Below are 26795 nucleotides of genomic sequence, written 5' to 3'. Positions count from 1 at the left end.
TTATTGTATATTTTTTGCATTTAACTCAGTAGTTGAAATTATTCATGAAAATGTATATAAATGATATTTCAAAACATAAATAGAAGTACTTGTGGAAAAGCTTAGAAGATGACATATTTGAAAGAGAGAAAACTGTCTTATGGCATGTTAAAGTCACCACATTTATGCCATAAATGTACATTATCCTACATAATTTCTCAGGGATTACAGAAACTTTCTGTAATCTTTGAGAAATTATGCCACAATGCATTGCTCAGGTCCAAAACACCTTTAGGAAATTGTGTTGAAAGTCCTGTCTCTCCTTTTAAAAAAAATATTTAAAGTATAGTTTGAATTTTTTTAAAAAATATATAAAGCCAGAAAATAATCTCGGTCAGTCAATGTTGTATTTTTTTCTTTAATTCCAGGGTTCTCCAAAACCAATTGCCATTGAGCCATGCTCAGGAAACAAAGCAGCTGTACTCACTGTGTTTTTATGCCTGCCGAGAGGATCACTAGGGGTTCCACCACCTGGTCAATCAGGTAAGAATCCTCTAACATAAGTCCCGTAGCTTAAATCCAGTATTATTGTCCTAGCAGAAATGGATCTTTTTTTGAAAGTTAAACATCTGAGTCAACTGTTCAAATATATATCTGCATATTTAGAACTGGAATCAGTAACTTGTGCTTTACATTTTGTTAATACTGAACCCAATTCAAATTGTTCTGCTTTATTTGGCAGAACTGTTATCTTTACACCAAAAAAAGTAAATCAAAACTGACAAGGCATAGATAGTTGCACTGCTTTTATATCTGAATTTCATACATTCAACCTCCTTTTAAATAAGGTCTAGCACTTAATAGAAAACTAAACAAATACAAGTCATATCATTGTGCATGTGTGTGTGTAGTCATTATGTATGTGCATATGTATTTGCTAAGGCACAGGTCCCCAACCTATGGGCTATGGTCCACTACTGGTCCGTGGTCTAATCACAATTGGGCTGCATGAGTGACTGGCTGGTGCACATGTGTGCATGTGCACAGCCCCACTCATGCGATTGCCAATCATGCAACCATTGCGGGTGCTTGGGGCTCCACTCATTTAAGCACTTGTGGCATCATGGGTGTTCTCGGCCCCACTTGCACATGCATGCACCTGCCCCTCCCACAAAACCATCCCCTCTTTCCCCCTCCCCCTCAACCCCACCAACTCAGAAAGGTTGGGGAACTCTGTTCTAAGGCTTATATACTGCTACAATTGAAAGCAACATTGAATGTCTCTCCCCCCAATAGGCAAAGAAGCAAAATGTTCTTTATAATATGCCAAAATTCCACAAAAGTCCCCTGGAAGAATCAGGTCTTCCTTTCTGAAATTCCAGCAAGATGCTTTACATTGTGACAGAGAAGGGGGCAGCTATGAAGAAAGCCCATCCCCATAATCCCTGCTTCATGAAATCATGCTTGTGTGGTTGCATGATTGAGTTGAATTCTAGTTGCAAAGAGCTGGGTCCAAATTAGTTTATATAATTTTTTTGATGTTAACTTCTCACCTTGCCAGATAAGACTGGCCTTCCAAATTTCCTTTGTAATCTCTCACTGATACAGTTTAACTGCCACCCCAGTCTGACTTAAATATATTCCTACTCTTTAATCTGAATTCACAAGAAATCAAACCTAGATTTTATTTCCAGAGATTTCCTTGTCTCTCCTTAAGAATCAGATAAATATGTATTCCCAATAATCAGAGACACCTGATGAGTGAGAGGGGCAGCATATAAATTTAGTGAATAAATAAATCTGGTAGATGAGTAAGAGCATTGCCCAGTTAGGCTACAAGACAATCAACATAGGCTGACTCATAGGAAAAGCACCTTTGGATACAGATCCAATTAGGTTTTGATATGAACAGGTCTGGACATATGCTTTGTTTAGAGGGATAATCCAATAAATGAAATCAGATTCTGTCACCGAAATAATATATATTTAAATGTGCACATTCAGTTTTAAAAAGACATAAGTATGTACAGCTAGCAACATGGTATGCATCATAAAGAAGTGAATCATCCATAATCTCGGATAAAATATACTATAAATTTAAGCTTGAATAAATAAATTTAAGCTTGAAAATTGAGAATAAGCTGTTCAACTAACATGCCATTTAACGTAGTGGTAGTAATTGTTTAAGAAGATGATGACAGTACTTTCTGTACATAATCCTTCTCAAAAATGGCACTCATCATTGCAGAAATGGACTGAGGGCTTTTGACTTAAACTTAAAGACTTAGTTGGCAACTATAATTCATGTGAAACTGTTTAAAGAGGCTCACTTAACCTTATCACTGAGTGCACAGCTGCTTCTTTCTCCTTGTCTTGTTGCTATCATTTTCCTTTCTTCTTCGCTGTACTGTGGGAGGTGGGCACTATCCTTCAGGAGGTCAGATTCATTCAAGAGCGGCAATTTCCTGGTCCCTGTTATAGACTAATTTGCAACTGTGGGGATAATTATAGTGATAATTATACAATGATGGGAAAACAGTTTTATATATTTCAACAAACAGCATGCAGAATTCTATGTGACTGTGTTATACAAATAGAAATGTTCTGGAACTGTGCAGATTGTATAGCAGGAATATAAACAGTGTGAGTTGGAGAACTTCTTAGAAGTATTCATGATTGTTATAATTTTTATAATTCATTCAGTAGCACTGGGGCTGACCCTAAAATATAACAAGGATTTTTCTTCCTGTTCATCACCTTTTGTAGTTTTAGCTACAATGTTACAGCTTCAATTTATTATTTTAAAATAATAAAAGAGCCAGTTTGGTCTAGTGCAAGGATAGGCAACCTTGGCTCTTTTATGACTCGTGGACTTCAACTCCCAGAATTCCTGAGCCAGCTTGGCTGGCTCAGGAATTCTGGGAGTTGAAGTCCACGAGTCATAAAAGAGCCAAGGTTGCCTACCCCTGGTCTAGTGGTTAAGGCAGCAGCTAGAAACCAGGAAATTGTGAGTTTTAATTCTGCCTTAGGCATGAAAGCCTGGATGACTTTGGGACAGTCACTCTATCTCAGCCCAGCTTCCCTCACTTGTGGGGAAACTAGGAAGAGGAAGGAGTGATGATGTTATCCATTCTTGATGATGTTATCCGACTCTAGACGATTCTGTGGGCCAGGTCTCTCCACATTATGTGATCTTGCACTACTTCTTTGAGTTGTTATAAGCTCTGGTAAAGGCGGGATTTAAAAAATCTAAAAAAATAAATAAATCAAAAAGCTTCATTCACTTAGTCTTAGTAGTAGAAACCAGCCCACCAGGTAATTAAGAACCAAACTAACCGGATAACTTCTTTATTAAAAAAAAGGACCTGAATTGAGTGAAATTATATGGAGCTAATTCTCTGAACAGTTTTGGAAATATGAAGACAACCATTTTTATTCAAAGTGGAACAAACTGCCTTTAAAAAAAGCAGATTCAGGATTATTGGATTTTTTTTTTAACAAAATGGAAGGATGTTGTTCTTAGAATATGCAAAAAAATGCTTGGCAAATTATTGTTCAAAGAAATAGACTAGTCAAGGGAATCTCCAAGCTGGAGAAGCTATTAAATGTTGAAACAATCAGCCTAGAACAACGATGGAGCCCTCCTTGGAAGAGATTTTCTCATGGGGGCTGGATGACATCTATAATGTATGGTTGGGTGGATTTCTGCACAAAGCCAAGTGTTGACAAGATAACCTATAAGGTTCCTTCTAATTTTCTGAATGAAAATTGTAGATAGATTTCTTTCTTGCCAACATATATATTCAGTTTAATTGATAAAGACAGTAGACAAACAACAATAATTGCCTTACTCTACAAGTAATTAATATATAACAAATTTCTTGTTGCCATTGTCATATCTTTAATGTCTATTTTGATCCTATTTGATTTGATTGTAGAGGTGATGATATTGGAATAGTTTTCCAAACTGGAGAAAATATATATATATATATATATATTTTAAAAAGGGGTTTTAAGTGGAACTGAAAATTAAGAAAAAGAAGCCAATTATGTCTCCTAATTGATAAAATAAGTATTCATATGGTTTTCATTTGCATGAAAAAACTTAGAATATTGATTGGAATTTCAAAGGTTTTAACCAAAAGTCATAAAAAAAGTTTTATCTAAGTTCCCTTGTCTATTTCCTTTAACCTTGCAATAGTTTCAATAGTAAAAGGACACATATGACTGCACAGGTAGTCCTGAACATAAGGCGACAGTTGAGCCCCAGATTTCAGTTGCTAAGCAAGACAGTTGTTAAGAGAGTTTTGCCCAATTATATGACCTTTCTTGCCACAGTTGTTAAGTGAATCAATGTAGATGTTAAATTAGTAACATGGTTGCTAAGTGAATCTGGCTTCCCCCATTGACTTGGCTTGTCAGAAGGTCACAAAACATGATCACATGACCTCAGGATACTGTAAACATCATAAATACATGCCAGCTACCAATTATCCAAATTTTGATCATGTGACCTGGGGATGCTACAATGGTTATCAGTGTGAAAAATGGTCATAAGTTACTTTTTTTCAGAGTAATAACTTTGAATGTCATTAAACAAATGATTGTAAGTCAAGGACTACCTATACATCTGACATATACAGAATTATATTATAAAGAAATAAGGAACATTAGCTACAAAATGTTCTCGAATTCATAAAATGCATTCAGAATGACTGTGCTTTAGAAATTGAAACAATTCCAGTGTAACTGCTTTAAAAAGTATGTAATATAAAACTAGGGCAAATATTTTTAGGAAATTTGCTTGGGGAAAGTGTTCCTCTGAGATAATAGGATTGCTATAATACAATAATAAATAATAAATGTATGGAATAGCATAAATACTGCTTTATCATTATTTCCATATTTGTCATGAAATATGTATAGTGTTATGGCCAACTATTATAGCCACAGAAAAATGGTATAGATTTTAAACTATTACTGTCCAGCAATAACTCAAAATGTTCTCTTCTTTAAATTGATGATGACATCAAAAGTAAGTCCTTCAGGAATTAAGAAAGTGACAATAGTTCAAATAATACTTGGAATTAATTTTGTATATGTTTTAGAAATATTATGTTACTGGTTACATATTTTATTGAGACCTTTGTTTGTTTACTACTATTATTCCTGTGTCATTTCAGCTCTTCCTACTTTAAGTGGCTCACTAAAAAGACTACAGTAATAGAGCACTGTAGGAAAACATGACAACCATTAAAAACATACAAAATTATAGCCCAAGCCTAATAATTATATAGATAACTATGTATTAATGAACCATCACATACGATTCAGCACTTAAAAGTCATTGTATTAGTGTTCTCATTCATTTCACGTGCAATTTGTGTCTCAGTCCCTGAATTCTCTTTTCAATAGCCAACTTTTCAAAAGCTTTCTAAAAATCAGGAGTGGGGGCACAAATCTTTCTCCTTGTAGGAAGGCACTCCATAATACAGGAGTTCCAGCAGGAAATGGTACCTCTGAATCCCTTTCTGCTGTACCGTATAGGACTAAGGCAGGGGTCCCCAACCCCCAGTCTGTGGACCGGCACCGGGCTGCAGCATGCCAGCAACCAGGCCATGCAAATAAGTGAAGCCCCATCTGTGGGATGCAGGCAGTGTGTGAAGGCCCGCCGCCTCCAATCCTTGGAAAAACCTCTCTCCATAGAACCAGTCCCTGGTGCCCAAAAGATTGGGGCTGTTGGACTAAGGGATTCACTGCAGGCACACTTTAGGCAAATAGATTCTATATTTGAATAACCTCATTAGCTTATCAAAGGCGATAAGCTAATCCTTTAAATTATATTTAGACATTCCTACAATACTAGTGTTATATGGGAATTATTGAGTGGTTAGTACATTGGCTATGTTGCATTTTGCAATAGTTGCAATTACTAGAATGTCTTTAAGGTCAATTCTATTTAGTGCACATCCTGCTTATGAGATGACAAGGCCATGAGTAACTGCTGCTGATGCCTTCTGTTTCATAAATGCTTACACCTGGCACACCAATTGTTGCCAGCAAAGAATACTCATAGCCAAACTTCTATTGCTTCTATCATTTGGCCTTTAAAAGGGGCAAGTCTAGAACAAGGCTCCACTATAAGACTAGGCAACTAGTTCTATCAGTTGAATGTTGGACCACAAATTTACTCCACAAATTGTGATGTGATAAGCAAGCCAAACTGCTTTTAGTGAAAAGGCAAGGCTAAGCCAAGCCTCACTTTAGCAAACCAAGAAAATTTAACTTCTCCCTACAAAATAACAAGCTCAAAAGTTCAGATTTTCATCTCCTATAATGTGAGTATATGTAATTGTCCTGTCCTTCTTACATCTATTTTGGCTACATTGTTTTCAAATGTAGTCTTGGCTGGTAAAAGGTTATTTACTTCTGGCTGGATTAATGTCTCATGATAGTCAACATGAGTTTCATTTTTCATCCTTTGAGCTTGCACTATAATTGCTACACCTGGGGAACTAGCTTCTGTTTCGCGTCTATACCCTGATATATACAATATGCAATATATACCCTGATTGCATCTTGCAAAATGCTTAAGAAAATATATCTCTCAAATCAAATTGTCCTTCACCTTCGTCCAGAACAACTTGGTGATTGATTAGTAATCTCAAGAAATGTAGTAACCCTCCTAACATCTTCAGATGTTTGATCATTTGTTTTCTTTGAGTTACCAAAATGATCAATCTTTGCAGTACAACATAATAGATCAAATCAGCTAAAGCCAAGAGAAGTAGATTTTAATTAGCTCCAAATCATCTTCAGACAACATGAAAATTTTGCCTGAAATATAATTTAAATGTTAATGTTAATATGTTGCATGCAGCTATGTCTGCTTATTTGCTTATTAAACTGTGAGGGATCTAATTCAGACTAAAAGCTCAGCATGATCTGAATTCTTTACTATTGCTGTAGTCCAGGTAAGAATAGCATGAAAGTAGACAGGTCAAAGGCAAACACTACAGTACAAGTAATCCCCGAATTACGAGCATTCACTTAACGCTTGTTCGAAGTTATGTGATGAGTGCCCCCTACTGTTTACAAGCAAATCCCAAAATTACGAATATTGCAGCACCACGGCAATCGTTCGCCCTTACAAGCGACTTCAGTGGCATTACAACATTTATCTTATTTTTCCCCCAATCCTCACAACTGCTTCCCCCTCCCTCCCTTCCTGCCATGCCGGACTCACTTACCTTGCAAAAATCCTCTCTGCCATGGTTTCTTTCCCTTTGAGGGAGAAGAGAGTCGGCTTGGAAATGTTTTTCACACCAAGAATGGAAGTTTCTGGAGTCTGTGATCTCACGCGAGTGTTTGAAGTTGCGCCAAATCATGGACCTCAGAAACTTTCATTCTCTATGCGAAAAGTGCCTGTTTCCTGCTCCTGCCCCAACTCTTTTCTGCCTGATAGCAGGCCTGAAGCCTTCAACTGAGGGAGAAGGCCAGGCCCCTCTCACCCATGTCCAGCCCACTGGAGCTTGCCACACTGGGGGAGAAAGTGACCCCATTGTCCCTGGAGCCTTGGAGGCATCCTCCAAATGGCCCAGAACGGAGGCTGGGGAGGCTTCTGCGTGCCTCCGGAGGTTGGATCCAGCCCTCAGAGGACTGTTCCAAGCCATTTGAACCCAGAAAGGAGCTTCCGGAGTTTGGCTCCAAGCCTCGGAGTGGTCTTCCAAGCCATTTGTGCCAGGAATTGAGGTTGGGGAAGCTTCTGCATGCCTCCAGAGGTTGGATCCAGCCCTTGGAGGGCTGCTCCAAGCTGCTGCCACCCAGAAAGGAGCTTCCGAGGACTGGATCCAAGCTTTGGAGGGGGCTTCCAAGCCGTTTGTGCCAGGAATGGAGGTTGGGGAGGCTTCTGCATGCCTCTAAGGGCTGGATCCAACCTCCAGAGGCAAGCAGAAGTTCCCCCATCTCCATTCCAGAGGTGGAGGGAAGCAGGGGACAGGCACTGCAAACAGTGTGAGAATTCAGGCACCCATGCCTGAACTTGCATGATAATACGGCACCCAGGGGCTTCCATCGACTCTCCTGTCCTTCAAAAGCAGGATCTTTTCAAGGTAAGTGAGTCCGGTGCGGCAAGAAGGGAGGGGGAAGCATGAGGTATCTTAGTGAGTCATGGAGGCCTTGGGGGCCTGTTCCATCATTAGGCCCCCTTGGCCTTTCCCAACCTGTTTACTTAATGTTTACTTAATGAGCCGCGTACGTTTTAACAAGCAAGAGAGTGATCTCGCTAAAAACTCTACGAGTTTTTGAGTTACGAATGGAATGGGCAGGCTCCATTACACTTGTAACTCGAGGACTAACTGTACAGAAGTTGAAGAAGTAGGGAGGCCGAGTTACAGCTATTTTCTATGTTAGAAACTGATCTAAATAAGTAGTTGAGTTGAACCTACATGTTATCAGTTTTGATTCTGAAAGCTTTGCACATTATATTTACAATATTTATGTCAATTGCTGTTATTATTTATTATTGTTTGTTGCACTGTCAGCCAAGTGTTCAGACTGGATTTGGCATTTTTGTCTGCTTTATTTATTAAATTTGAGAAATTTAACTCTGGGTGATTCACAAGTAAAAAGACGGGGGGGGGGAAATAGAACAATACAACAGCAAAAACAAAGAACAAAAGTTGGCAAAAAACAACAACCAGGCAACAGCAAGAAGCAAACCCGTATTACCCCAAAGGGGCTTCACTCATTCTCACCAAAGGCCTTCAAAAGAGCCAGAGTTCTTTGGCCCTTTATACTAGAAGACTTGTTCAATTTGAAGCACATTTCTGCAAAAAATAAATAAATAAATTCATTAGTATCATTATAAATAAGTACAGCTTTTGATAATGCTTACTCTGGCTAGGATAAATATATCTACATAATTACACACACAATATAATCATATGCTTTAAATATTTTGTAAGATTCTCGTCTTTCTTTTTTCCCCTTCTGCTTCTCTGACGTAACTAATATCAGAACTGGCATGAACATTTATTATAACTATGTATCAAGAGTTATAATCTCTGCAGATAATCTATACCCAATGTTTGGTTTTCAGATTCTTTTCTCATTTTGAGTGTAATATTCTCAGATCTGTTTTTAAAGGATTTGTTTTTTTCTGTATAGCTTACCAAAGGTACATAGCCAGATCTTCTGTTACTTATTTCTTTCATTTGTTCCTCTGTCACTAGTATTTTGCTTCTTTATCCCAGATAGTCCATGTATTTCTTTTAAAAAATCCCTTATATTCCTGTTATCTTGTTTAGTTTGTTTTGTTGCCCAATATATCAGACAGGTTTAATTTAGTCCTTTCACTTCAACTGTCCTTTGACTGAAACTTCTATGTTATTTAGCTCCCTTTGTTGTACAATAAAAAATATAAAGTATTATTAGATTAGAACAAACATCTGTTGGTCACACCTGCCTCTAATATTATGGCATGCTCTACAGGAGAGGAGGCCGGAAGACTTTTAGGTGCAGAAATAGATTCACCACTGTTTTGCAGTTCTGGGGTGCAGTAAAGAGTTGAAGTTTTCAGTATCTTTCTTGCATCTATTAGTTATCTACATTTTTGCAACATAGATTTAGTAAACATAAATGACTCCCATCTGCCAAGTGTGTATATGTATGAATATGACTTCAGAGATTCCACTGTTGACAGAATTTGTTGTAGCAACAGAAGTTTTCCACTGTCTTTCCATAGTAAATTCAGTTTCAAATATTGCTACTTGTATTTTGGGGTGAGCATTGTAGGACTAGACTTTTTTCACCAGAATGCATCTGTATCACTTTTTTATATATGCTGAATACATATATATGTATTGGGGATGCTGCAACAGTCATAAGTATGAAAATTGGTCATAAGTCACTTTTTTCAGTGCCATTGTGACTTTGAATGGTCACTAAATGAACTGTTGTAAGTTGAGGACTATCTATAGTTGACTTATATAGGTTTACTCCAGCAACAAGGAACATTCCTGCCAAAATATGTCCCATTGCTGTTTGACATCATGTCGGAAAAGTCATAAAACTAAGAATTCGTTTTTAGTGGCCATCTTTTACAGCCTAGGAAGCTCCTACAAAAAGGACTAGATAAATTGTAAATCAAATCCATTTACTATATATTTAGCCACTAAACACTACATCAGACTTTTACTTTTTGCCTGGATAGCAAGGGAAAGAAGGTAGCTTTGTATCTAAATCAGTGCAATGGTCAAATGCAACCAATAGACCTCATGTAATAGTGCAGTATCAACTACTCATAGTCTGATGACTTTTATCATATCGAATTTTATGGAATCAAAGTGCTCACACCAACAAAACATGGATGCAAGATAGGCCTGTTGCATAATTTGCTGCAGCAAAAATCTCCCAACTGAAGTGAGCTCTAATGCCTCAAACCCCTTTATTTTCCTCTCAGTCCCAGGCTAAAGCTAAGAAGCTTTAATTACTAGATTATATTCCTCAAAACAGTAAGGCTTTGTCAAGAATTATTCTCTTCAAGAAGCAAGTCTTTCATCTTGCTGTCATCTTGTTTTCCACATGTTACCGCCAGATTCTTGATGAGTACAAATGCTTGGATATTGCCAAGAAAACCATTGCATCATTGACATGCAGCTATCAATCTAAAGTTCATTAATAATTTTGTGGAGTTTAATAGGACAGAGCATATGAAATTAATGTTCCAATTCTGAATTATATCTCTCATACCAAGGTGATTGCAGCCAACCCTTACTTAACATTCTCTGTGATGCTTCCTATTCATGAAGCAAATTATATTTTGTCTTAACCATATTTTAAGTTCATCAGAATTCACATTCTTTTAAGTAAAACTCAAGTGATTTATAATGTAACAGAATGTTCAAGTTAGTTAATTCAAAAGTTATGTAAATAATTAATGTCAATTTCTTATGAATTCTTCCATTTTCTATAAAAAGGATTACTGGTATAAAAATTATCACTTGATTCCTCTAGATAACAGAGGCAGAACTTCAGAAATAGCAATGCCGTGAGTACTAAAGTGTTAAATGACAAATATAGTTTAGTCAAATAAATTGCAAAGCAACACTGACATAAATCAACTTCAGATTTCCATTATACAAAATGTTTAAAAATATTGTTTCATCATAAATGAATTGATCCAAGATAATATTAGAAATCATATAATCCGAACATTATAGGGTCATCTTCTCCTAACCCTTGTTCAGTCCAGGATCCAAAACAATATTTCAGAAAGAAAATCCTCTAGCCCCCGTTTAAAGACATCAAATGAAGAATTCACCAGTTCATGTGGTGGTCTATCCACTAGCTGGCAGTTCATGCAGTCAGAAAATTTCATTTGACATCTACTTCTTTATAATTTTAACTCACCAACTCTGGTCCTGCACTTCAGGGCAACAGAAATTAAGTTTTTCCCTCTTCTTTTTAAAATTACATTTGCTAGCTAACAAGATTGACTCGTATCTCAGCATACAAAATTCATTTAGATTATCTTTCAAATCTTTATTATTAAAGATATTTTGTAGGAATTGCAAAAATTTGCAGAAGAATTTCATAACAAAAATATTACACCTACTTGCTAACTAGCACCTTAATGTTTCTTAATTAGGAAAGATCTGTCAGATATCATTTTTGAAGTCCCCACTTTTTCAAATTTAAAGAAAATTACATTTTAGAACTTTGCGATGCAGAATGAAGAATCACACACTGGAGTTTCTTAATATTAAACCATTCACTTTGCAGAGTGTTATTATGTGTTCCTCTTGTTGTAATTGCTGCTGTTCTATCCCAATTTACATGTTGTTTAAGCAATAAAGCTGAACATACTCTTTGTCTGGTCAAAACTCATAGATAGATATCTGGTGGAAGAAACAAAAGGTGGAACTGAGAAGCTATAAAATCACCATATGAACAACTTTATTATCTGAACTGGTTTTATTTATAATTGTGTTTCCTTTCCTTTTAAATGTAGAGACAAATAAAATATAACATAAAAATATTTTCCAAGTTGTGTTCATTTATTTATGTATTTAATTTAAATTATATGGCCACCCATCTCCACAAATGATTCTATATGGCAAACAATCTTAAAATAAATTAAAAACAAGTTCCCATCAACACAAATGCAAAAATTATGCTACCTATCATTATTCAAATGGTTTATTCTTTGGAAATATTTAAATGTTCCCAGTTTTTAGAGAACAGTGAAAAATATGAAAAAACCCCAATGCTATTTGCTTTTCTGCTACACGAAATGGACATTAATATTTTTTTCTATTTTTCCCCCAAATGGATTGAACGGTGTTCTTTTAACTATTGCAAAAATGTGTCAGCCATTAAGAATACATGAAAATTCAAATATAATGACAGTAAGAAATCCTTATGTATTAACACTTCTTCATATGAAGTACTAAAGGAAATGTTCAATTAATGTAAAACTCTCAGAGACATACAGACACACATGCCACAATCCGCCTGTTTTTTTCCCCAAGTATCAGTTCCCAAAAAACAGAGTTTGGATGGTAGTTGACTGGTAAATGAAGTTGGATGGTAAAAAAAAAACCAACTATAACTATACAGACAAACCATTTTATTCTAGCTCGCTATATAATAGACCTTATTTATAGAAGTTAATGTAAATTTGTTCATATTCTTTCTCTTAATTGGCTGGTGAAATACAAAATGAAAAATTATCATGTTGTTTTGCTAAACACTTCATTCATTGCAGTTGTGTGGTATTTCATACATTTACAAAAACTATATTAAAGGTATGAGATCAGGAAAGACTAGTAGGTTCATTGTTAACTCTCCATATTCATCAGCATTTCTAGTTGAAACAACACATTTTATGTCTCAGTGTCAATATCTGTCACAGGCCCCTAATTTTTGTCTTTCTCAAAACCTGGGACTAAAAAATAGGTTTGAGTGAGGAACTACCACACCATCCAGAACCAAAGGTGGGAAATGTCCAGTTCTGGGATCCAGAGAATCCAAAACATAAAGCCATTTGATCTTGGTGAGCTTGTACCAAGGCCCTTTCTTTCTTATCCAAGTCCCTTCAAACATTCAGATAGGACCCCAGTAGCTTAACTCACCCAAAAAACAAGAGTTTAGGGCTGGATTGCTTCCCCCAAACACTGACTGGAACTGTCCCTGGAGAAAGGAGAAGAACCATTATAACATCATGCCAAAGAGAGTCCATGTTTGGGTTCACATATAGTGATCAAAGCAGTGAAAGTCAATATTTCTTTGTTTTTATTACATAATGTGCTGCAGTGGTGTTATTTAAGGTTTCTGGTGACTGTAGGGTACAGATGCACACGACATTCTGCTGGCAGCCTATTGTGACATTTTTGCTAAACATTTTGCTGATAAAAGCAATCAAATTTGCTCAGGTCTAGCATCTACTTCAGTAGATTACAATGCAGAGATTGAGGCCAAATCGTGCAAGGTTATCTGAGATTTGCTTCAACTTGTGGACTCTGAAGAAGTAGCTAAGGTTCTCTGTAATATGAATTCCAGGTCTCACCTTAATGCAGTCAGCTGAATGTACATAAGTGGATTCAGCAGAAGCTCAATGTTACTTTGGGAGAGTTTGTATTATTTTGAAAGAAGCAGTGATGCTTTCCTTCTTAAAGAACAAATTTTGTGACCCAGTCATTATATAATTTTACTACTCCTACATTTTCATTGGGAGTGTACTTTGTTGTCCTTGAGGAAAATGATAAAGACTGTATTTTTTTGGAAGACTGTATGACCAGTGCTATCTCATCTGTGACAAAGGTATTAATAGTTGATTTTGATCCGGATTTTAATATGTTTTTATTTTGATAATTTTCACAAATGATTGAATTAGTATTGTTATGCAATTCTTTTATTGTCATCCACAAGTCATATTGGAATAGGGTAATATAGAAGTAGTATAAGGAGGTAAATAATAAATAAAGTATTAATATATTGCTAATGAGTCCACCAGGTATCAAGCTGATGTACTCACAGCACTGAGGGTACATGCTGTTTGAAAATGAAATTGATCCATTATTTAAAAAAAGAATTGTGAGAGGTCTGTGTATGTGATGGTGGGAAGAATGCATTTTCAAATTTAACCAGTTTCCCCAGGCAGGCCCTTGAGCAATTTATACAGATAAGCTTTTTTTAGTTTCATGAATTCTTAGCTTGCTGTACCTTCTTTTGATATGAACTTTCTTGCAACTTCAAAGGAAAGCCAAAAAAAAGTTTTGTAGACAGCAAGAAAACTATGAAGTTACCATTTAAGAATGTTGTTAAGAAACTACTTATCTCCATTTCCAAGCCACTTTTGTTAACCACCTTGAAGTATACCTGCATGGGTAAAGACAGATTACTTGTTTTCAGTATAAGTCTGAACATCACCGTATGAATTTGTCCATATGCTAATGGGGATATAAATCACAAGAAGACAAGCAATATTTCTGCATTTTAAATACAGACTGGTTTTTATTAATAAGAGAAATTCTACGTAGTATTTCATTTCCTTGCATTTAATGTTAAGCACTGAGACAACTATCAAAAAGTTGTAAAACCTCTGCTCCACAAAGTAAAAGCTGTAGTTCAGAAAAAAGTATTGGTTGTTGACATGAAACAATGTTCTTTCTGCTACAGTAGCTTGATTAATTTTATTTTGATAATATTCTTTTGCTCATTTTACCAATTGTTTAAACAATTTGACTAGTTATATAGTTATATAACAAAATTTGATAGCTATATAACAAAATGCAAAATAGAGTCTAGTAAATTACAAGTAGCACAAAGATTCTATTGTGCTAACAGTACAAAGGAAGCATAGATAAAGTTCCATTGCATTTCAATGTATTGCTACAATGTATCAGAAATTGGATGTTTTGCAAACATTATGCTTTATAGTATAATTTATAATATTTTCTTATATGTTAACTAGATTGCCTAATTATTACATTGCAGACCTGTATCTCTAAAAGTTAAACTCCCATGTTTATCAGATACTACAAAATGATTGATTTATGGAAGAAATATACCTTCAGTGTCATATATTTTGGGATTAACATTTTTACTTTTATTTTTCTTTTGAATATACAGAAACTTGATGTTAAAGAGGCATCACGGGTTTTCCTAGAATCTAATAATGTAAAATGTAACATTTTGAATCACTTCCTTTCAAATTCTTTCTTCACTTAAGGAAAATCTGAAATGACTCCAATAAATTCCTCTGTTTATTTCTTTGTTAGATATATATATCCGGCCTTGGCTCTAGGTCAGGGGTAGGCAACCTTGGCTCTTTTATGACTCGTGGACTTCAACTCCCAGAATTCCTGAGCCAGCATGGCTGGCTCAGGAATTCTGGGAGTTGAAGTCCACGAGTCATAAAAGAGCCAAGGTTGCCTACCCCTGCTCTAGGTTGACCAATATGATGGCTCTAGCATTGTGTTCACTGATGTGAAATAGGTTGAGTTGAAAGAGAGAGAGAAATTGGGCCCAAATCATCCAAAGAGGTTCCATGTTTAAGGGCATGGAGGGAATTAAGCTTGGCTTTCCTATTCTAACAAAATACCTTAACACCTACATCTTGCTGTCTCTTACATCTACTGACAATTCTGTGTTCTGATTATTGTTGGCACAGTATTTGTCCAGTTTCAGTGGCAACAGTCTCTTAGCTTTATGGGACTGCAAAAACAGGATGCACTTTGCATACATCATTGTGCTCATATTAGATGGCCTTCAGTGTGGAATATGTAATTTCCCAAGACACACACCAACACTTATTTTATTTTTGCTTTGCATCATCCTGGTTTTTATAATGTGATTGCAATTTTGCATTTGTTTGTGATAATTACTACAGAATCAGAGGGGCAGTTATATAATTCTACTCCCTAGACTTATTCCTAGGGATTAGAAGATCAGAGTAACTCCATTCTGTTTTACTTTTTAGTGTTGGGAACAGATTACTGTCTTAACGTTTGTTAAAAATTTAAAAATCTGATTGGAAATTCACCAAACCAGACCTAAGAATAGAAAGAGTTTGACTTAATGTAAAGAATTATATTAGGACCAGGAAAAGACATTTTAAAATCTCCGACTATAGATATATATTTGTCACAGATACTTTTTAAAAATATAGCTTTTAGATTATTTTTCTATCATATGAGTTTCATAAAATACAGTAGCAAATACACTCCATAAAAGCGACCGCTTTTATGTATTAAATCCCAAAAGAAAATGTCAATTACCTTGTACAATCTTTATCATAAAATTTATCTCACTTTCATCATGGATATGTTTGTTGCAGAGAAAGACAGATACTAGCTGGAAACATCCATATTTCATTTTAATCTCAGTTTCTGTGCATTATTATTTCACATTAAGAATTCTAAGAATTCTTGACTTGAGTCCTGCCCTAGGGAGAATTTGGGATATTCAGACTATTCAGTTATTTGGATATAGTAGCATTTGGTCATTCATTGCTAATTATACAATTGGTTTATCTTGCTTACTGTTTATTCTGATACTGGTGACATTTGCACTGCTAGAGATTTCTAACTACAGTTAGTCCTTGACTTCTAACCACCATTGACACCAACATTTCCATTATTAAGCAAGGCAGTTGTTAAGTGAGTCATACCCAATTGTATGATCTATTTTACATGATTGTTAAAGGAATCAATTCAGTTGTTAAGTGGATCACATGGTTGTTAAATGAATTCAGCTTATCACAGCTTATTGATTTTGCTTGTCAGACTCTAGTGGGAAAGATCACAAATGGTGATCATGTGATCTGGGACACTGCAACCATTTTAAATACACACTAGCTGCCAAGTGCCCGAATTTTGATCAGGTGACTATAGGGATGCTATGACAGTCATAAGTGCAAGGAACAGTCGTAAGTCACTTTTTTCAGTGTTGTTGTATCTTTGAATGGTAGCTAAACGAATGGTTGTAAATCAAGAACTACCTCTATAGAAAAGCAGTGTGTTATTTAGAACTTTCTAAATACTTGGATAGCTGTGTCTATCAATGAACACCCACCCCCCTTTCTTAGGGTTGCCAGGTCTGCTTCCAAAAAATAGTGGACAAGCGGGGGGGGGGGGGTTAAGTAGTAAAAAAAGTAGACTGTACAGCTTTAGATTACGTACCATTTCATCATAAAGCTTTTGAATAAAAAAATGTCCACTATTTTGTGAAAAGTGGACTGTCCACTCAAATAGTGGACACCTGGCAACCCTACCCTTTCTCCATATATTTTGTAACTATATTTGCTTCAGACCCTTTCAGAAAAAAACCTTAATTCGTGAGCAATTTCTGATTTTGGAAAATGTCAGAAAGTTGTGGAGGCTTTATATTATTACTATGATAGGGAGAGTTCTGGCTTAAAAGTATCACTTCAAACTCTGCAGTTGTCCAATTTCAAGAATCTTTTCATCTCACACCTTTCAGTACTGCAAGAAGAAACCATTTCAAAAGTTGCTATAGAGATATTGCTACTATAACATCTCTTGTAGTTGTCAAGTAAAAATTAAAGGGAAATGAAAGTAGTAAGCAAACCTTTCACATACTCTTATATTATAACTGCCAGATATTATTTAATCCTCGGCAACTCACAAATTGTGTAGAAATATAAAATTCATGTATTCATATAATATTAGCTTAGTTTTCAAAGATATTGAATATTCCATTTTTTTCAGGCAGTGTTATATAGAAAAATAGTAGAAGTCAAGACATTTCATTATATGAATATTCCATGTATTCAACTTTGTGAGATATCACTTTAATATAGGATAGGATTATTGTTTTTCCTGGAGTTTCTATCTGAGGAGAGTGGTTTCCCAACTTAAAAGTAATAATAGAGATGAACATATTTATCAAGTTATCATAACAAAATAGTGTATTTTAAAAGAAAACCCTCCATCAAAGCATAAAAATATTTGGGGCTTGATTGATTGTATTTAGCAATTTGTATGCATCTGAAGGTTTGAGCATATGCTATATTTTAAGTTACTTCTTAATTTAATTGGGTTAATTGATTGGGTTGTAGGTTCAAATTTCATTAAATAACCTCAGAATATTTTATTAGGATCAAGGGAATATTCTTATCTTAATTTAAGATGGGGATGGTAACTTAATATGTTTATGTAAATTGATCCTAACTGGAGATTCAGGATTCAAGGAGGAATTACTGTATTTAAGATACAAAGTCACTCTTATTCAATTTGAGCCACTTCAAGATTCATAATTTAATTTTAAATTGATTTGTGCCTAGGCTTTAATGAGAAATTTCCAAAATTCTTGCAACAGCTTCATTTTTTTACAGAAATGAATAGAAATAACAGAGATGATGTATCTTTAAAGAGCATAGTATTTTTTAATCCTTGCATGTTTCAGATGGATATCTTCAAATATTTCCTACCATAAATTTTTAAAAGACTTTCCCTGCATCATTATAAAGATAGAAATAGCAGACTTAAGAAAAGAACAGAACAGAAATAGCAGCCTACAAATATTGTAAAAAAGAGTTGAAGTAATGCAGAAAGTGTTCTATTCTGTAATATGATTTGCTGCTTCAGAATCCAATCCTATTTAGTTCACAAATCTATTTCAGTGGGATAATTCATCTTCAGCTTTGTTGAATCAAAGCATCTATATTAAGCTTTACACAACCTTCAAAACATTCTTGAAATCAAGACATTCCCATATTGGAAATACAGCAGATTGTATTTGTAAATTTAAGCACTGTCACTTTCATTAAATTATTTATGTAAAAAAGCATTTAGTTTGGATGAAAGTATATAAGGAAGTTCAAGATATCTTTCTTACGGGTTAGACATAAATTAAACTTTGTACATCACTGTAGAACACTACATATTAACTGTTTTGCCTGGAAATAATTAATTATATAAATGATGAACGCTTCCTTGAAAGTGCTGTTTTACATATAATGCATTTAATGGAACTATGAAACTGACTACTAAGGTAGTCTACTTTGTATCTCTAGACTACTAAGGTAGACTATTTTGTATCTCTAAGGTATAACATGGAATAACTGATAGGAATCTTATCAAGCTCTCCATTCTTCAAAAGCCTATGAAAGCCTCATCTTTAAAGCAATAGACCTATGTCATTTAAGCACAATTATAGTCTCTAATCAATATAATAGCTATGAAAAAAGTTTACATTAATTTATATGCAGCACATCTCCCCATTGGAATGGAATGGAATGGAATGGAATGAAATGGAATGGAATGGAACAGAATGGAACGGAACAGAACAGAACAGAACAGAACAGAACAGAATAGAATTCTTTATTTTGCCAAGTGTTATTAGACGTACAAAGAATTTGTCTCAGGTGCATAAGCTTGCAGTATACCTGTAAAACAACAGAATATTAATGATCATAATAATGATACCAATGAGAGAAGGTAGTAAAGATGAGAAGGATAAGAATAGTACAGCCATACTACATGGGTTAATATACTTAAACATAAGACAGTACTGTGTGAATTAGGTGTTCAGCAGAGTGGTGGCATGAAGGAAAAATAGTTATGAGAAGTGTACATTTGGAGGAATTTACCATTGGGGTTAAAATCAATGGTAGGAATATAAGCAACCTCCAATATGCAGATAATACAACATTGCTCGCATAAAGCATGGAGACTCTGGAATAGCTAATCCTGAGAGTCAAAGATGAAAGTAAAAAATCTGGACTGCACCTTAACATCAAGAAAACAAAGATAATGACAACTGCAGAGAACACACAGTTTAGATCGACAATGAGATCTTTGAAACAAGTAAAGGAATTCATCTTCCTGGTTCTAAAATTGACCAAAGTGGTGACTGCAGCCCTGAGATCAGAAGGCATATAGCACTTGGAAGAACTGCAATGGCTAGCATGAATAATACCTGGAAAAGTAAAGACATCAGCCTCACAACCAAATGCAGATTAGTTAATGCAGTAATTTTTCCAATTGCTACTCATGGCTGCGAAACCTGGATTCTGAAAAAGGCAGATGGGAGAAGGATGGATCCCTTTGTATTGTGGTGCTAGAGGTGACTATTACGTATCCCATGGACTGCAAAAATCACGAAAAAAGGTTCTAGATTGAATCTCACCAAAAATATCACTTGAAGCTAAGATCTCCAAACATTTCCATACTTTGGTCATGCCATGAGAGCTGACTCGCTTAAAAAGTCAATCATGCTGGAGTGATCAGTGGAAAATGAGAAGGGGCCTCCCCAGTACCCACTGGATGGACATTATAAAAGATAACACTAGGATGACCATGGTGGACCTGAAGGAAGCAGTATGAGTCAGAGGGGCATGGAGAGTGCTGATCCATAGAGTGGCCGAGGGCCTGACATGACTGAATGGCTGACAACAATGACCATATCTCTCCTGCCTGATTCATACTAATCTGTTTAAAGTCCAATGCGGATTTTACACTTACTAGGGAAAATATGATGTTTATAATAAAATTAATAAAATTAATTAATAATGATAATTAATGAAAAGAGATAATGGTCACACATATAATGAGTTAATGTTGCAGAGATGGAATGGAAATTCAAGCCTACTGTTTAATTATGTCCAGTTCCCAATATACATATAGACCATATATATGCTGAATGAAATGAGCTCTGCAATCCTAGTCAGTATTCTTATTTATTGAAAATACCAATTTCTTTTGAATGGCTTGATTAGTTTGGAATGCTGAATGATGGAAGAAGTTCAGGTAGTATAAAGATGCAGCAAACATTCAAAATTCATTGAATTAGTCCCTTTTTTATTTTCTCTAGAGCAGATTTTTTCACCCAACGCATGGAATAGATGACATCCACCACTAACTGAAAGAATCATATCTAATGAATTGAAAGGCTGAGTTTAATTATAAATGCATAAAGATATTGAAACAATAGAAGAAATAAGTGAAATACAAGATGGGGGACAGTGCTATAGATCAGAAGTCCCCAACCTTTTGAGCACCAGGGACTGGTTCCATGGAGAGAGGTTTTTCCACGGTGCGTGGTTTTGTATACTGCCTCATCCTTTGCTTGTCTGTGCAGACCAGTTGCTGGCATGCTGCAGCCCGGTACCGGTCCACAGACCGGACCTTGGGGACCCCTGATATAGACAATCGTGAAAGAGCCAATGCTATTCTGAGCTACAAATAATTCTACTACAGTAGTTGTTTAGCAACTGCCTCAGATAGTGACTGTTTACAGTTACTTAGTACTGAAAAACTAACTTTGTGACCAATGCCCACAATTACAACCTTTGCAGTGTCTCTTTCTTGCAGTAATGTGTTGTCTATTAGAGTCAGTATGCATTGTCCTATGAAAAACCATAAGCATAGCTGCAATTACGTGATCTTTCATTTACGAACCGCTTTACTTAATAACAAAATTGCAGGTCCCAATTATGGTCACTAAACAAGGACTACCTGTAGTTGATATTTCAACCCTATTAGTATTAAAAAGGCCACAAGATATTTACACTGTACACAGCAGGAATTTCTAAGACACATTCAATTTAGTCTTTCTTTTAAATTTGCCCAAGAACTCCATGACCTGTTCCTCAGCCCAAAGAATGTCATCTATCTTGTGTTGGACTGCGGCATTTGTATACAATTCTAGTGTTTTATTAGCAAAAAGAAAAAGCAGGATTCAATTCTTCCATTATATAGCATGGAAGAAACATAAACCTAAGGTGGTTACAGTATACCTTTATGGTTTGTTAATCAGAACAAGCTGAAATTTCTAGGAAGGTAATTATCATGAACAATGAAAAACTCCCATTTCATAATAATCAGATAAAATCTTTGTCAGATACCGCCTTTAAAATTTGGATTATTAAGGTATCCATAACTCTTTTGCTTTTATAAAGCAAAATGAGATGAAAAGTATAAGGAAACCAAATTGTTATAAGATTATAAAGTGTGCCAAATTTCATAAGAACAAATGTTGTAGCTTTCAAGTACTGTAATATCTTTCTGGGAATATAGCAACTCTTTTTTCAGACCATTTCTACAGTGGACCCATCAATAATCTTTTGTGTGTACAACTTCTCCCTCAATCTCTCCAGTGATTCTTCATAACTACTTATATATATTATAATCTGTAGAGAGAAAATGTAATGGAAGGAGAATACTGATTACGAGAATAAAAGACAGACAAGTTATCTATTATTTAATGATATATTGTTTACAATTATTTATATAGTTAAAATAGAACCTCCTAATATATAATACATGTTTTGCAAATGCGATAAATAAATGAGAGATGAGGTTTAAGTAAAAAATGTGCACAACTAAAAAATTATGGCCTTTAAGCAAATACAAAATTGAAATACACTGGGAAAAAAGGAATGTTTGGGATAGAAAAAGAGATGAATAAATGAATTTATTGTTACCTTTTTTTCTTTTTTTAATAAACTTTATTGGTTTTTAAAACATAAATCACATAATAGTTGATTAACAGTGTGCTTGCCTGGCTTACATTTACAAAGGAAAATTGTCAACAATTAATATCTATAATCTATAATCCACGTATTCACACAAATGATATATCAATATTTATTGGAATGGGATATGTTGGAAGAGCAAGTAAAAGACACAATGTTAATTTGGAGTAAAAATTTTGGCTCTGGTATTGACTTAGATAATTAGCAGGATTTATGGGAAAGGAATAGGAAGCTCACACTAGCTACTGCGTACAAAGAAAATTTATACAAGATGTTTTATAGGTGGTACCTTCCCCTGTGAGATTAGTCAAAATGGAGAAAAAGACCTCACCGAAATGTTGAAAATGTAAAGAATCGCTAGGGACCTATTACCATATGTAGTGGGAATGTTCAAAAGCACAAAAATGTTGGCATTTAATAAAACAGTGGTTAGAAGAAATACTAATGCAGAACATTGAGCTAAAACCAGAACTCTTTTTGCTCGGTATCACTAAAGATAGATATAATAAAGGATCCTTATACCTATTATTATACATGCTAACAGCAGCAAGATTAATCTTTGCACAGAGATGGAAAGTCAGTGAGACACCCTCAGAAGAAAAGGTAATAAATAAGATTTTATCCTGTGCTGAAATGGATAGGTTGACGTTAGAACTTAAGGATAAAAGTGAAACAGATTACTACGAAATCTGGAACAAATTGTAAGATTGGTTGGGGAAAAATAGAGGGAAAAACGCTCCGATTCAGTGAAACACATTGATTAAAGGGAAAATATTTAAATATTAAAGTGAAAATCAAGAATATTGATGACGGGAACTATCAGAGAGAATATCTATGGGGGGAAAAAAGAAAAAATAATTTATTGTTACTAATTGTAATAAAAATCCAGTGAAAATAATGATCAGTGTCAAACATATGACACAAATGAAAAATATGCTCTATCCTTTTTCATTCCGAAAGGAGTCATTTAACTGATAGCAATTATACTTTAATCTCTTCACTTCCATGATTTCACCAATCTAAGGGGAGCATAATTGGGGTGGTTAACTATAAGTGTCATTCTGGTTTGGGAATGGATCTGTCAATCCTGAATGCAGTACTGTCTCTTCCAACCAAGACACCTTGCCTTGTGCTCAATGGTACATTTTGATATTGATGAGCAAATACAACTGTTTGCATATCACAGTTTCTCCGAGAAGTTTCACAGCTGAGAAACATGACCAAGGACAGTGGACTTTTGAAAACAGTTTGAGTCTTGCAATCCAGCTGTTTTGCTATGAGATATCAGAACACATATTATTATAACATTAATTTTAATTTTACTCTCTTCTAGTGATATTCGCTAATTCATTGCATACTGTTACTTCTGCTATTCAATTATATAATTCTTGGGCACCATTGCATGCTGACATTGGAGGCCTTTAAATGTATGGAAAACCCGTGTTATAGTACAATATGAATAAGATAGGTATATGGATTTTAATTGTTGAACTGACATCCTGGTAAGACATAAATATTTAGAAGGTACTCCAGAGAAATTGGATGCCAGTTATGTATTGATAGTGTATGTGTCATTTTGCATTAAATTTACATGGTAAAATAAACTACAAATATAATAAAAGAGAAAGGAAGATCACTGGGCGATTTTAGTCCTATTCCTGAAAAAATGGGTCATTCTTCTTTAATCTCACTTAAGCTTTAAAAGAGCTGTCATTGAAACCAAATCAATAATTTGTGAAGTATGTCTTAATAGTAGGCCATTTAAACAAAATTAATACTATCTGATTAAGACAATTTTTTCTACAGATGTACTGGTTTCTTACCAGTACTTTATTATAAAGTACTGTCATAATAGCAAGAAGCCAAAACTTAATTGCTGTATTCATGAAGCCAGCAAGCTTCCAAAAAGAATGCAAGCTATTACAGAAAACAAACAGTCCCTGTTTCAAGGGTATAATGGAGAAAATCCGTGTAGGAAAAACAAGCTAATGACATCTGCAGTTTTGCAATGGCTGCCAGATTGGTAGATATTCAAGTGGCAAAAAATAAATGAACTAATTTATACAAATAAAGAAAATAAAGCAGAGAATTTGAAGTAATGATAATATAGGCAACAAGAATACACAATATGTCATGTCCTATAGGCCTTGATTAAGAGACACTGTTGAAAATAGTAATAGCGATAGCACTAGACTTATACACCACTTCATACTGCTTTACATCCCTCGCTAAGTAACTTACAGAGTCCACATTTTGCCCCCAACAATCTGGGTCCTCATTTTACCGACCTCGGAAGGATGGAAGGCTGAGTCAATCTTGAGCCGCTCAGAACTGAACTCCTGGAGTGAGCGGTGAGTTAGCCTAAAATACTGCATTCTAACCATTGTGCCACCACGGCTCTTAGCCAGTTCTAAAGTATTGTAATAAGATACAGCTTTACCAATATCAGAATACTTGTTTGTGCATAACTCAATCTGTACATTCAAATAAAATTATAAAGAAATGCCAATTATACAAATTTGGATAGTATTAAAGTGAATCTCCATTATCTTTACCATCCATATATAAGTCCTAAATCNCCTAAATCTAACATTCTTGTCAGTAGTCTCAATCTGTCTTTTAAAATAACTTGGTCTGGAGATCAAATATATTTGAGGAAAATTAAATTTGGAATTCTAATTATAGAGACTCTTGAATGTTTTTGATGCCCAACATGAAGCTATTCATTCTAGAAAAATTTTCTTGTATTGAAGTAAACAAGTCTTGAGTGACCACATCAGTTTTAAAACAGAAGCCTGAAACTTCTGTTTTGTGGATGCCACGTATCTTACTCTCTCAAGTCCTGCTGTGCTGCCTCATCAAGCTGGAGGTAGGATATTTCTGGGAGGGATGAATAAAAAATGCCAGGCGGTATGCCAAAAGTATATAATCCCTGCAGAATCACTCAAGCATGAAGGTCATCCCAGCTGTCCACTAGAGTAAGCAGGCACTTATATTGGGAAGTACCAATACAGGAAGTAGATAATACCTTTTGTGATAATGGAACAAATATCATTTCAGTGAAGGAGAAATTTGTAGCTCCAGGTTGAAATGAGGGATCCAAAAGACCCAGCCAAAAACAGGAGTCATCTACAACATACAGTGTAAGAACTGCAACAATCACTATGTAGGACAAACAGGCAGAAGACTGGCAGAATGTATCCATGAACACCAACTGGCAGTCAAAAGGCATGACAAAACTTTTTTAATTTCACAACATATATACAGATTTAACCATAGTTTCAATTGGGAAAATGTGACAATCCTAGACCACCAGGCCAAATCCAAAAATGCCAGGGAATTTCTAGAAGCCTGGCACTATGACAAACCAGCCATCAATAGACACATAGACATTAACAACATCTATAGACTATGCCAAAGAGACAATCAACCAGCCCCAAAGAGAAAAAGACTCCAGTACCTCTCCACCAGCAATCAGTACTCAGATCAGCATAGATTGACTCCAAGGTCAACTTCAGACCAACAGTCAAGTAAGCAATACCCCAATCAAGAAATTGCCAGAGAGCCAGTAAACAGCCTAACCAAAGAATCCCTAAGACCGCCCCCACCCACAGGCAAGACACCAGAATATAAACTGACAGCAAATAGTATTCCTTATTAGCACCGATGATGTTACCTAGTTAGGGTAATGAAATGCCTGCAAGAAAACAAGGAAGCTCAGAGAACACCAAGGACTCCTCAAATATCATTTCCTCTTGCCATGGGAAAAGTAGCAATAAACCATTCCTGCATTTTACCAAGAAAATCTTATGGACAGTATAAACTGATTAATAATATAACACTGGAGGATAGGCCCCTCAGGTTGGATGATACTGAAGAAAACCTGAGCACATTTCAGAGTACTAATGGAGTTTATGGCATGACTAAATTAAGTCCTTGGTATGTCTAGTTGCTGATGCTATCATGCAAGAAAAGAAAATTCAAAACTGAAATATCAACTTGATACATATCTGATAGAAATGATTTCCATACTTAATTATGTCTTGTGTAAAGAAGTACTTCCTTTGATCATGCTGGATTTAGCTCCAATGAATAGCCCAAAATCCACATAGTCCATACCACGCAATATTTTATAGATTCTTATCGTATCTCCTCTTACCTAGTTTCATTCAAGCTAAAATCCCCAATAATGTTGGCTACTTATTTTGCTTAGTTTCAATGTCACTTTATCCTTCCCAAGGTCTTGTGATTACAATTGACATTTTTTCAAATAAACTCATAAGTATATTAATCCATAAGAGAAGAATCTCAA

General features: G+C 35.3%; 1 protein-coding gene across 1 annotated transcript in view; it reads left to right on the top strand.

The window, feature by feature from the left end:
• Positions 1 to 26795, top strand: part of ATRNL1 (attractin like 1) — a 471655-nt gene that overhangs the window by 395684 nt on the left and 49176 nt on the right. The window contains exon 28 of the mRNA XM_015815816.1: positions 408 to 522. Coding sequence (XP_015671302.1) covers positions 408 to 522 — 115 coding nt within the window. The remainder of the gene's footprint in view (positions 1 to 407; positions 523 to 26795) is intronic.

This window comes from Protobothrops mucrosquamatus, unplaced genomic scaffold (genome assembly GCF_001527695.2).
Source record: "Protobothrops mucrosquamatus isolate PMUCROS unplaced genomic scaffold, P.Mucros_1.0 scaffold378, whole genome shotgun sequence".
NCBI classification, from domain to species: Eukaryota; Metazoa; Chordata; class Lepidosauria; order Squamata; family Viperidae; genus Protobothrops; species Protobothrops mucrosquamatus.
This window is presented reverse-complemented; position numbering and strand designations above follow the sequence as displayed.